At 36.0% G+C, this 13,180-nt stretch overlaps 1 protein-coding gene across 1 annotated transcript in view; it reads right to left on the reverse strand.

The window, feature by feature from the left end:
* Positions 1 to 3,918: 3,918 nt before the first annotated feature.
* Positions 3,919 to 13,180, reverse strand: part of TMPRSS15 (transmembrane serine protease 15) — a 53,096-nt gene continuing 43,834 nt past the window's right edge. Inside the window, 7 exon segments of the mRNA XM_057368592.1 lie at positions 3,919 to 4,074; positions 5,796 to 5,935; positions 6,851 to 6,946; positions 7,152 to 7,333; positions 8,949 to 9,126; positions 9,564 to 9,613; positions 12,953 to 13,048. Coding sequence (XP_057224575.1) covers positions 3,919 to 4,074; positions 5,796 to 5,935; positions 6,851 to 6,946; positions 7,152 to 7,333; positions 8,949 to 9,126; positions 9,564 to 9,613; positions 12,953 to 13,048 — 898 coding nt within the window.

Raw genomic sequence — 13,180 nt, forward strand, 5'->3', positions numbered from 1 at the left:
GCTAAGAGATGTAAGTTAGCTAGTTGTGAGCAATGAAATGAACAGAGCATTTGAAGTTTTTATGGGGAAATATCCACAATGTATGTCAGTTTTAAAACTGTTTGTAGTTAAACAAACCTCCTCTGTTTCTTTTAGTCTCTCATGCATTGTAATGTAGTCAATGTACAGTAAATGGAACTGACAATTTTACAGTGTAACAATTATTTATCTTTGCATAAAAGTTTGATACAAAATATTTGTTTAGTATTTATTTGCACACTTAACACAGTTTTTGAACCTGGGGAATAAATACTATTTTATTAAATATTGACATGGCWGCTGACAGAGACAGCCACCATGTTGTGACATCAACCTGATGTGGCAAAATTCAAGGATTCATCAAAGTCATTTGCTGTCATAAAATGAATTAATTTTGCCAGGGGATATYTATAACTTTTTGTTATACTGGCCCAAGATCATCATAAATAACTTGGAAAGTGATACTTCATTWATGGTGTGTCCTTTAAAGGCAGCTATTAGTTGTTAATTAAGTAAAATATTTTTCTGATGGAAAAAAAGATCACAGTGGGCAAGAGTTTAAGATTAAAATTATTGTTTCAGTAAGTCTATGTAAAAAGACATTAAAGGTCATTTAAATCTAGCTAATAGTTTGTTAGGAATAATGTGATATTGGAACAAAGAGAAGACAAAGGTTTTTTCTTGGAAGTGGCACTAATAGATTGATCCCAACATTACTTAGGCTATTATCTGGAAAAGAATTGATTATATTAATTGATGGATAGATTTAGAGGTAACTGTGATGCATTTAAAGTCATMTTTTAAAGTTATGATTAACATTATTAATGTCCATTCTCTTTGGTTCCTTAAGAGCTTTCTGTGCCTTAAGAATGTTCRTGCCAGTCATTAGGAGCACTCTGGGGTGGTGGTAGTAACACTCTGGCTGATTTGTTGGTGACAATTCAATGTCAGAGCAAAAAGTTAAGGGGTTTTGCTGCAGTTTTAGCCAGAGTTCAAGACACTGGGTTCAACTTTGCTGGCTTTAACACAGATTCAAGACTATCACTGGGTGATGTTGGGGAGAAACCAACCAAAGCAGAACTGATGGGTTGTGTACACTGAGCTGCCTGATGTTGACCACATCAAACGTACCTCAATTTTTCCAAGAAAAAAATACTTGAAAGATCAATGCCATTAATACTATTTGTGCAATTAGTTGCTGAGGCACTTTTGGAAGCATCCTAAAGCTGCTGTTATGCAGTGGCTTTGCTTCCTTTTCAAAGACACCTCTTAATGTATTTCAGGTTAAATATTTTTWTTCTTACTTAAAATATTCAATAGTTTTTTCCAGTCAGTAGCAACTTCTTTCTTTGTTCAATCCCTTTCCTCAGTTTCCTTTGCAGTGARAAAATGCTATGCTCCTACATGATCACCAAGACCAGAATTGTTTTACTACTGACACAAATATTGCTTAACTCACCTTACGGGAAGAGGGGCCTCTTTCTTGGGAAAAGTTGTGGTAAAAAGAACTTAGTTCATTTTTATGCTCTTGAAGGATTAACTCCCTTTAATATAAAGAAAACTTCATACTTCCAAAGGACGTTGTCACTACCATGGTTAACAGCAGCAAAAGTGATTTTGAAATAACAGTCAGGAGAATGCAAATACCTCAGGAGTGTTACAGAGTGAAAGTGATGACTGGGCAGGTGTTGGACAGAGGTGCCTCAGACTCTGTGTGAAGGCAGGAGGGGAAGTGACATCCAGTGCTTCTATTGTACTGTGCTCAGATTTTCTTTAGAAATAAGAAATGTTGTTTATCAGGACAAAATATTTCCATATTTTTCATCATATACATCCCACWCTTTCAAAGCATCTGGGAATTGTGACTCAATTGCAAACAATCTGTTCTGCCCACATGTTTTAACATAATATTGACTGGTTTCTCCACAGGTTAATTTACAGCCAACTGAAGCCATGGATTTTGACCAAAGGCTCGAATTTGATCGACTAAGGTTACATTAGTTTCATCTAGACATAATTAGTTGAAATAAAATGGCTTTTTGAATTAAAATAGTTTTTATGATATATCTTCTTAKGCCAGGATTCATAATAGAACTTTTTTCAGTCGGATGAGATGCTTTATCAATGTATATCTCCAAATACATCTATCCTTTGCAATTTGGGAAGCAAAAAATGCACAAAAATAGAAGTATGTTACTGTATTCCTGGGAAGCACATTTTCTGGTGGCTGGATCTGCTTTCAGTTGGCTTTTGTATTTCATCAACAGATCGAAACACAATGCACAATAGTGATGTTTGGTCAATAATGAGAAATCAGGTAATATTTTAATTAAGCATTTTAATGTAATTGCTTCATCCAAATCAATTTATACTCACAGCAAGAGGCTCTACTTTCAGAGCAAGAAGAGAAACAATGATGCACTATGAAAGATAGAATTTGCAGTCTTAAACTATTACTGTTAAAAGATGCATATTTTATATGAGAGAATGTGTCCAAAACACCTTCTTACTTTCTCTTTGTCATATATATGTTTATCTGTGCTCTTTGTGATCACAGATGTCTTGATAAAGCTACATATTTTTGTCTGKACTTAGTTCTCTAATGCTACCAAGACCTGAAACCAGTTTGGGACTTGTATTTTTATCAGTGACTGCCAACGTGTGTCTGCAAGCAATCTTTGTACTTTGAGCATTTCCTACCTGCATTTAGGGTTGCAAGAACCAAGTCCAGGAGCTTCTTACAACATCACACACCTGTGTGTGTATGTGTAGATACACTTACACTGTAAGTGAGAATGTAATTTGTATTTTTGATAATGTGGAATGATAAATACATCAAATATATACACTAGCTTGAAAACAGAAATAAAGAAGCGCATCCTATTATACTAAGACACTATAGAATTTAAGACATTTGAACAAATCGATAATTGTATTTTAATAGATTCCTACTTATAAAAGAGCTCAAGAAGATAAACCCCTAATTTTTGTTTTCATGTTCTTTCCCCTTTAGAATGCTGTAATGGGATACCCTGCTAGTTTTTGTACAAAGCACAAAATCTGTATTAAAAATCACAAGCATGGAAAAAGCATGTAATGTAAGAACACGAGGAAGAGCTGGTACTCATTATCATTAAATGTTTTTAAAAACATAACTTTTTATGAGAGGAAGTTGGAGTATTGTGAGTCTGTGGTTGGGTGTGGATGAGAACATCTCTATAAGTGTTTGAATAATTGCCAAACACTTGCTAGAAAGAAAACTAAAAAGCTCTATTCAATCCTTTTTAAAACTCTATTAATTCCAAACACATTACATGAGAGAGAATTTTTGGCTGACGCTCAGTTTATTCATTAGAAAGCAGCATGATCCATGGTCAGCCTTTCTGCACAATCCATAAACCTCATTCCAGAGCTTTGTGTAATGGGCAAGGCAGAGGAACTCCCACGAGCCCAGTTCGAAGGGATAACATACATCTTCTTTTGGACAKGCAGACAGATTCCTGGGAAGGGTTGACTATACATTAATATGAAATTGCACATTAGAAAAGTTAATGTAAAAACATAAACCGGATAATATTTCATCTGATATTAAAATTTTGATTCKTGGCACTAAAATATTTGCAGTTTGCAAGCTTTTAATTTTTTTTTACTGCCATGTTTTGTAAAGCTCTCCACTGCACAGCTAAATTGCTGAAGTTCAAAGAAACTGTTCTCCTAAGATCTTATATAAAAGAAGAAGTAAAATGACAAAACTTTATTTWTTAACAAAACCACAGCATCTCATTTGAAATACTGTGCTCATTTGCTCTCTGAGATTGAAATGGCAGCCTAGTTTACATCATTGCTCAATGGTTTACTTTCAACAATTAAATTCCATTTCTAGACTTAAAAAATATGGAGCTAATAGATGATATTTTTGATCCAGTCCACAAACTTGGTGACTCGAACATACACTCCTGGTCGTTGGGGAAGTGCACACCCTTCACCAAAGGATATTACACCAACTAAAAACCACTTGTCCCCATCTTCAAATGTCAGAGGGCCACCTGAATCCCCCTGCAATAAGAAATTCAAAAGTTAAAAGTGAACAGTGTCAACTCTGAAGCAGAGCCTGCTTATGATGTTTTTTCATTTTGTTCCTTATTCGCCAGTGCTGTACCTCTGTATGTCCTCGACACCAAGAAGTGAGATCAATATGAATATTTCCACAAGAAAAAAAAATCTCCAAATTATCTATTTATTTTTTCATTTATTTTTGAGATTTATATATTTTCATTTATTTTTGAAATTATTAATTTTYGAAATTTGATCTTAAGCTCTTGTTTTCCAATACAGGACTGGGCTTCAAGTGATTTTTGTTTCGGTTTTTTTTTCATATCTTATTCCTTTTGTGTTCAGCCCTTCATATTTCACAGAGCCTGGGTAAATGTGGAGGATTTTTTTTTCAGTTGAATATATACAGCCAAAACAGTTCTATTTTCAGTCACCCCAGAGTATCCACAGTTTCAAATTTAGAGAACAAAATAACAAGATTGCCAGAAGAGGAGGTGTCCATTTCTCTCACTTCCTTTTCAACAGTTTGGCAGATGTAGCATCGCAATAGAGACTGAATTTGATTCAGCCTGAGTGGGGATGAGTCAGCCATGAGGGCCTTGTTTTGATGAGAAAAAACCACGATTATTTTTCATTGTCTATCAAGTTAGTTGAGCTAGTATTAATTGTGTCATCTCCAGGCCCTGTGAATGGATCTTTACCAGAGAATTCTGCAAAGACTCAGCCATTAAAATGCTTCTGCCCATAACTGTAGGGCATCCCAGAAYGTTAAAGGCTGTGACAGCAGCCTAGAGGGGGATGTACGATCRGGACTCACTTGTTCCCCTTTGCTCATGGCTGACTGGTCATTGATCACAGGGCTGGTCACTTGTGCTCTGGATCAGCCTCTGGTGCTACACTGATTTTGGGTTTTTTTCAGTGTAAGGTTCAGAAGGAAAAAGGGGAAGAGGAAAGCCACTAGGGGAAAGGACATTAGGCTTGAACAGAGTCCTCCTTCTGGATTAAACTGGGCAAAGTCAAGGCACCTGGTGAAGGTTTAGGTTGGGAGGGCAAGGCAATAGGAATTCTGTGAGAGTGCTCCTCATCAGGCTTGAGGAAAGCCAGCCAGTCTCCATGCCACAGACTCCATATTGCTGGGGGGAAAATCATGTGGAAGCCATCACTGAGTACACCCTCAAAGGGAAACAGCCAGTAATGAGAGATGGGATGGGCAAGGGCTAAACCCACAGGAAGCAATGTGTATCAGTGCAGAAAGGCAGCCACTCTGAAATACCATGGTTGCCACTTAAGAAAGATCTCCAGACTCTACAGAATCTGCAGATAAGCAGTTTTGCTCTCTCTGCTCCCTCCATTAAAGAAGCATTTCTGAGRCTTCAGTCTATCTAGTATTAAGTTCTCTGTTCTCTGAATTTCCCTAAGCATGTGTCTCCCTCCTTCATGGAATTACTCATCAGGAATTATTCAAAGCTTAATGCAGAAAATTTCCAGTCCTCATATTTATCTGCCTCCATGGTTGTTTATGCCAAGATGACACAAAAAAAAAACAAACAAAAAACCAAAACCTTTTTTCCTGATAAATTATTCAATTGACAAAATCCCATAAGTAGAAATACCATTCAGGGCCAGGGATTGTCCTGATTTTCATGAGTGGAGGATCAGGGAACATTTATTTAGTAACTAGATGTGGTCTGTGGCAGCAGTGAAAATGGGTTTCCTCTACTTACCTGGCAGGAATCTATTCCTCCCACCTCATATCCTGCACAGAGCATATTCTCAGTGATATTATATTTTGGCATCCATTGTTGGCATTTTTCATTGGAAATGAGAGGGACTGTTGCTTCTTGCAATGTGTTTGAAGTGGGACCTGATGGAAATACAAAGTACATTTACCTGCAGCATTAAATGTGTGCATCCTGCTGGGAACACTGCTGGTTTGGTCCCTGCTCCTGCATGCTCAGCACGCTCCTGAGCAGCAGGAATCCCTGCCTTACTGCTGCACTTCTCAGGCTTAAGGCCCTGTAACACAGTCACTGATTAAACAGGGCTCGTTAACTGAGTTCTGTTTTTCATTTGTGTAATGGGACTGAATTTGATTATAATTAAATCAAGATTACTAAAATCAATGACTATGAACTCACTGTGGGGAGATCTAAGGGATGATTAAGGCTTAGGAACGTGGGCTGTCCAGTGTTTCCTCACTATTTGCCGTGTAACTTTGGCTATTTAAGGTTTTTATAAAAATTTCTTTTACTAATTCCTACCCCAAATGTTAAATGCACTTTTGTTCTTAAATGTGGAACTCAATGTATTCAACTGTGGAAGTGAAATGGCATGTTTATTATTTCAGAGGGGTTCCAAATCTGGAGCATATGACATACAAACAGAACATACATTTCACACTGCAGTCAGTTTCCTCAACTTCTAGGGAAAATCATTTGCACATTGTCAGAAAGACTAACCTTCCTCCTCCCCCGCCCAATATCTGGAAATAAGATGTATTTATTTCATGTTGAGAAAAGCAGTCATCCAACTTCTAAGTGAATGTAATAAGCTTTCTTCATAGCTTGGTGAACCTAGATATGCATGTTTTGTTCTAATAAATATGTTATAACTATCATTTTGCTTCAGAGAAAAGAAATGRTGGAATGGGATAGTTCCTAAATTTTCATATGGAAGAATATCTCTCTAAACTATTTGACCTTAGTAACTCCTGTGGAGTAGGAACGAGCTTTCCCTCACAGTTGTATGTCTGTCAGAGTTTTCCAAGCAGATCACCCACCTTCATCCCTAATATTTCCCCAGCCAGCAATGGAACAGTTAATTCCTGGTAAAAACTGTTGATATTTTCCTGGTAAGCAGATGGGTTGTATGTAATCTGTGAATGAGAAACAAGAAATCAATCTCAACCTCTTCCCTGCATTCAGGTTTTCATGAGGTCACATCAGAAAATGTTCATTAATTCAAACCCGTTTTTTGGCCAAAATATCCAGGAAGTACTGGGCTGACTCCCTACCACCCTCGTATGCTTAGCACAGTTTTCATAACAGATAAATGTGTTTTSTGGGAAAATAAAAACTCACCTGTATATTGCACTTTGTGCTGAAGGTGCATCAGAGCAATATCACTGTCTTTTGTTTCCTTCATRTAATGAGGATTTATAATAATCCTATCGATGTTCCGAATCTCTGTTGGAGGCTGTGCCAGGTCTGWTTGATCGTGCAATCCCAGAACCGCTTGCCAGCGGGACGGTTTTAATTGTCTCCTGGAAGTTGCAAGTATTCACAATGAGCAGTGATTAATGAAAGTTTTAAAAAATATGTATTAGATAAAATGCTGATATTTAGCCTCATGGAAATCCATATTATTTGTATGGTTTGTCAAATAGAGTGTAGTAGATGTGCGTAGAATTCCGTGACAATATCACTTTCTTAAACACCTGTGCTGCTCATAGGCACTTCTGATTCTTTTATAGTGAGCTTTCAATGCATTATTTATAATGAATTAATCAGGCAGTGGTGCAGAGGAGGAAAATGCATTAACTAAATTACTATGACTTTTTAAACACTATGAAGAATACTGCTGACTGCCCACCAGGCAATTAATATTGGTCTGAGCTAGAAAATTGTAATGGAATGCCTAAAGTAATAGGTCTGAGATGTTGCTGGAAATGCTTCAGCTCATAGACTCATAAAACTGGTCTCTTAGTTTTTTAATCTGTATCAAAAATGATACGCTAAGACAAAATATGGCATAATCTGCATTTTTTTCCCTGATCTACACATGATGGTTTTTAAGCTGTATTTATCAGAGAACTTAAATATTTGCTATTTTTTAACCAATCACTTTATGGTTTAAAAAGTACATTTTCAGCTTGATTTTGGAATGACAACAATTGGTTGGACAYCARTGCWATTGGTTTYTGCWCWTCTTTTGGTTTGATATCAAGAGGTTCCTTTGTTCTATACTAGGAGTGTTTAAGTTAAATGTTTGGAAGGTGTGAAACTGCAAGCTTCAATCAAGGAAAATTCTATCAAAGGCAAAATGATAAAATTAGATTTAGGTGAAAAGAGAAAGGTGATTCAAGTGAAAAGGAAGTGAAAAGGAAATGAAAAGGAAGTATCAAGACAATTGTGGATTTATTGTGTGGAAACTAATAGGGCTTGATCCTTTTCATTTCAGTGTCTTTGAGATTTAGTTCCTGCCCATGAGGCAGCATGAAGATTTTGGCACAGTCTCCATTGCCTTGCTATTTAGCAATTTGTAATTAAAGCTCTGCTGTAATTTTGAATAGTAATTACTTTCTGCCATTCCAGTTTCTATATGCCTTTTAAAATATTTGTTCTTATAGTAGATATTATAAAACCAAACCTTAGAAAATACTTAAATAGGCATAATTTCTTTGAATGGTACAAATAACACTATTGAGGCGATATCCAATATTGACTAATCAATGCACATAAATTAAGATTCATTCCAGTGATGTTCAGTAAATCTTGATCAATCCATGATGATATATTGGAGGAGCACTGGGTTTACTTTATGGGGTATGATGTCACCCTTTATACCACTGTCAGAGATTCATCTAATTTATGGAGAACCACAATAATTATGGATTAAGTACCAATGCTAGTGTTAATACCATGCATTTAAAGTGCAATTCCTTATTGATCAGGAAATGCTGCTTMGTTTCCATGATTCTCTGCATTAAAGAAAGTACTTACTGAGGATTTACCAGAAAGTAAAGGAGTTTTCAGCTGAGCCTAAAGTGATCCAAAATACAGTAATTGAACTGTGAGTTGTTAATTTTTTATATCAGTGCCACAATTTGTTCATAATCTGATGGCTCYTTAGTGAACTTGCACATAAAAGAACATTACCCATATGCACAGTGTGCTGCTGTCACCAGCCACTCATCACTGACAAGGGAAGCTCCACAAACGGGCTGCAAATTAAAATGCAGTGAGACTATCCAAGGCCAAGCCTCTCTTCTGGCATCACTCCCACCTACAATTCTTGTTGCATTATTCTGAGTTACCACAAGGTGTTTTCCACAAGCTAAGACAGAGCAAAATAAAATTAAATAAAATAAAAAGTTAAGGGGATATAGCACATTTTATTAKGCTAGTCAATTTTCTTGGAAAAAATAGACTTTGTAGAATCTGAACTGCTTTTCAAAACACTGTGGGAAAAAAGTTTGTGTTTTTTATAGCTGAAATCAAGATGTAGCTGTATAATTTGTATTTAGATGTTTTCTTWGGACCTTCTGGAGTTTTTATGGGTTTATTTTATATATGTTTTCACTACAGATCCATCTCTAGTGTATACTTAACACTGAAAACAAGACTAAACTCTCCTGTGTTTATATCAGTATGAGTATAGCATTTATAGCCCATTCCCTAACCTTTCCATTCACTCTATAAACATTGGGCTTTATGGTCTGAGCAATCTGATCTCTCTGCGAAATATTCCTGTGAAATATTCTGTGTACTTACGTTGGATGTTACATTGCAGGTGAACCACCAGGTTATCCAAACAGCGTTCTCTAGAATGAAAGTGCAATTAAATTACAAATATCTGCACACCAGATAACTGACTGTCAAAAATGTACACATTCACACACATAGAAATTTATATAATCATATATTATAAATTTATATAATCATATATATAAAAAAGGATATTACTTCAGCAGTATCAACCTGATAGATATAACTAATGTTACATGTTCAAATTATATTTTAATTATAAATATACATTATATGCTCTACAACATTAAATGTATATATTCCTCTTCAAAAAGCACTTAATTGGTTTGCGTTATTGAAATAAAAGTAGGCTCATGTTTTTTAAGGAAATGAGTCATCAGTCCATTACAGATTTGCAATAAAGTTATAGCTGCCTATGGTATTTTTTCCCTACTTTTGAGATATTTTCAATAACTGACCACTAGAGATCAGTGTGGCCAAAGAATTTAAGAGGTTAGTTTGATAKCTCTGTATTATTTTACTAAGATGATAATGCAATTGTAAAATACATACTTGCATATGAAAGGTTAGAAGTTATTTAGCAGAGATATAAAGCTGGAGTCTGAAGAGCACAAGATCACAGATCAAAACTATTCAAGCATTTCTGATACCCAGGCATTTCAAGATTATGTTCATAGCCTGTAATGAATCTGAAGCACTTGGGACASTGTATGTGCTAGAAATTCAAATCTGGTAAACACAGAAATGTGAATGAGAGGAAAAYAGAAAACCAAAATCTGACAATATGTGCATTTCCACATTTAATTTTAAAATTGAAAGAGTGAAGGATACTTTAAACATGATAGGGAATGATGTATCCCTCATTTTGTTTGCTCTAAAATTTGGTGTCTGCTATGAGTGAGATGGGACCCAGTAATTTCCTAGTGGCATAGAGGTACAAGAAATAAAGTGGGAGCTGTAAGCACCCTTCTCCTCTCCAATTAAAGCTTCACTATGAGGGGGTACAGATGAGATATTCCTTCAGCCCTGAATAGTCTCACTTTGCTGTTTTCCACTTCAAGATAAGTACCTAATTTTAAAGTTGTAATTTTAAAAGTGGAAACCAATTTCTGCAACACCAATTTGGTGTTCAAATCTTTATTGACACCATTAGGGTGTCCCCTCATAACCAGACAATCATCAAGGACAGCCAGAAATGCATAAACCCATGGGAATCCAATATCATTTCTGCATAAACTTCATAGCAATGAAACACCCTTTTCCATGGTGCCTTTAGAGGCTTTCAAAGGGTGTTCAGTGGTGCTGTATATTAGTTTCTTTTTTTGATCCTACTTTCTCATAGGTAGATGCATAAACTACCCAAACTAACACCCAACACATCAGATTTGTCCCTATAATTTTACATTTTCAGTGTAAAGTGAGTTGCCTGTACCATCACCAGTACCTGGTGGCTGCTTTAGTGGAAATGATTTCATTGGCCTCTGCTTTTTCCTCTTTAGGAAGCTATCTCCCATAGGAAAAGCACTTCCTTGCCTGCACTGCAGCCCAAGAACTCTCAGCTGCCTCCTGGTCAGTGCAGGAGAGGCCGAAAGGCACCAGAGGTGCGTGTTAAGCATCCTCCTCTGTGAATTCGGAGTGTCAGCTGTGAGTAGCATGCCAGGCAGGAATCTGGAGTACTGAGGATATCTGTGAGCATGATCTTAGAACTGGCAAAAAGTTGTCCCTGTGGAATCTGCTCACATGTATCYATCTAAAAGGCAGGATTTTGGGCTGTCACAAAACTATCCTGCCAAAAATCACATCACCTAAGGGCACCAGAGAAGCTTTTGCTGTCTCTGTCACTGCAGCTTTCAAGCCCTATTTTATGTGCCCTCTTTTGTTTCAGTAGTGGATGCACGTGAATAAAATCCAAAGACAATGTGAGAAACACATTTTGTAATTAGATTACCAGTTAATGAATTCAGCTGCTTAAATTATCWAATCTGTGTGATCTTTCTATCATTCATTGTATGTACAAAAAACTGTGTGAATATGTAATAGTGTCACCCTGCAAAATGATTCCTATCAGCTGCTCAGATGAAATGTGGAAGAAGATACCTATTTCTGCCACAGAAATGCAACTGAGATAAATCAATTTATTTCATTTTCCCCTGCTTTAATCACTGTTTAATGTTTAATAGATATTAACAGAAGATATCTTTTAATCACTACTGATCTTCAAGATGTCCTGTGACAATGCTGGTTTAGATGCTCAAGAAAAAGAAGAAAAATAACCCCCAATCATATTCCAATATTTTAAGGTACTTTCATCACCAGTGAGAATGATAAATGTTTGGGGTTAACAGAGTATAATTAGAACATAAAATGTTACTTTTAGTTTCTTTTTCCTGCAGAAAAAAATAATAGACCATATAAAAATTAAGGAATCTCTCCTGCTTTATTACTACGTGGTAAGTTTATAAAGGGAAACTGAAAGAACATGGACTCTTTCTGTCCTCAACATGGTTTCAGCATTTTAGCAATTGACAGTAATTTTCTAGCTCAGTGCTTCTGGTAGAATTCCAGAAAAATGCATACATTAAACCCTCTTTTAAGCAGAAAACAGTAATTGAAGTCATTGTTTTTTTAAACATGTATTTAAATTTATGATGGCAAGCCTTTCCCCTTGGGAGTTATACTGTAAATCCCAGAATTTCCTGAGGATATATTCCTGGGCTAATATCACTAATTATTTTTACTATTTATTAATAATATTTTACTATTTATTAATAATTTTTACTTAATCTACAAGAAACTACCAGTTTGTAGCACTCTTCAGAATCACTTTGGCTGTTATTGGGACCGAGAAAGGTTAGAATAGAATCAAGTGTATTCTGAGGATCATATCATCTAATAATTCTCTTGTAAATGTGGGGGCAAATCTAGGAGCCATTTCTGACTGGGGCTGGTTTGTTTAAATACAGATAGCTGTCTGTGGATGGCTTGCCTTAGCAATCCTCACTGTGTCCAATGCTTGTAGCAATAAAGTCAAAGGATTACAGAGTTTGACCCATCATTTCTAGATGCCTTGATGGATCATCTTTTAGAGTRTTTATTTTTCTCTGCTGGTTACAGAAAGAACCTACTGTGACAACTACTCTGTAACTGTGGGTGAATGTCACTCTCTCTTAATTCTTCTACATATTATATATGTASTCTTAATTCTACTGTAATAGGTAGTCCTAATTTAGAGATTCCTAGATAAGAAATACTTTGCTAAAAGGCTAGTATCTATCATTTCCACAGTAAATAGATAAAGATTTCAGTTAAGATTCAAGCTATATACTAGTGCATAAATAATTACCATCACACTTAAAGCCACCATTTGTATGAGGGAGAAACTTCACAGTACTCACCTTTTTGTAAAAGTCAGGGTGTGGTTACTTCCTTTGGTGATGGTGACAAATGGGCCATCTCCAGTGAATAACACAGATGATGACATATTTGCATCCCTGGGACAAAAAGACACATGCATATCTTTAGATATTTATCCTGTTACAATATTGTGGATCAATATTGGAGAAATGATTATGCTGGTAGAGTAAACACCAGCTTTTTTTTTTTTTTTTTTTTTTTTTTTTTTT

This window comes from Malurus melanocephalus, unplaced genomic scaffold, assembly GCF_030028575.1.
Source record: "Malurus melanocephalus ecotype Western Australia unplaced genomic scaffold, MMel_1.1 scaffold_95, whole genome shotgun sequence".
Taxonomy (NCBI): domain Eukaryota; kingdom Metazoa; phylum Chordata; class Aves; order Passeriformes; family Maluridae; genus Malurus; species Malurus melanocephalus.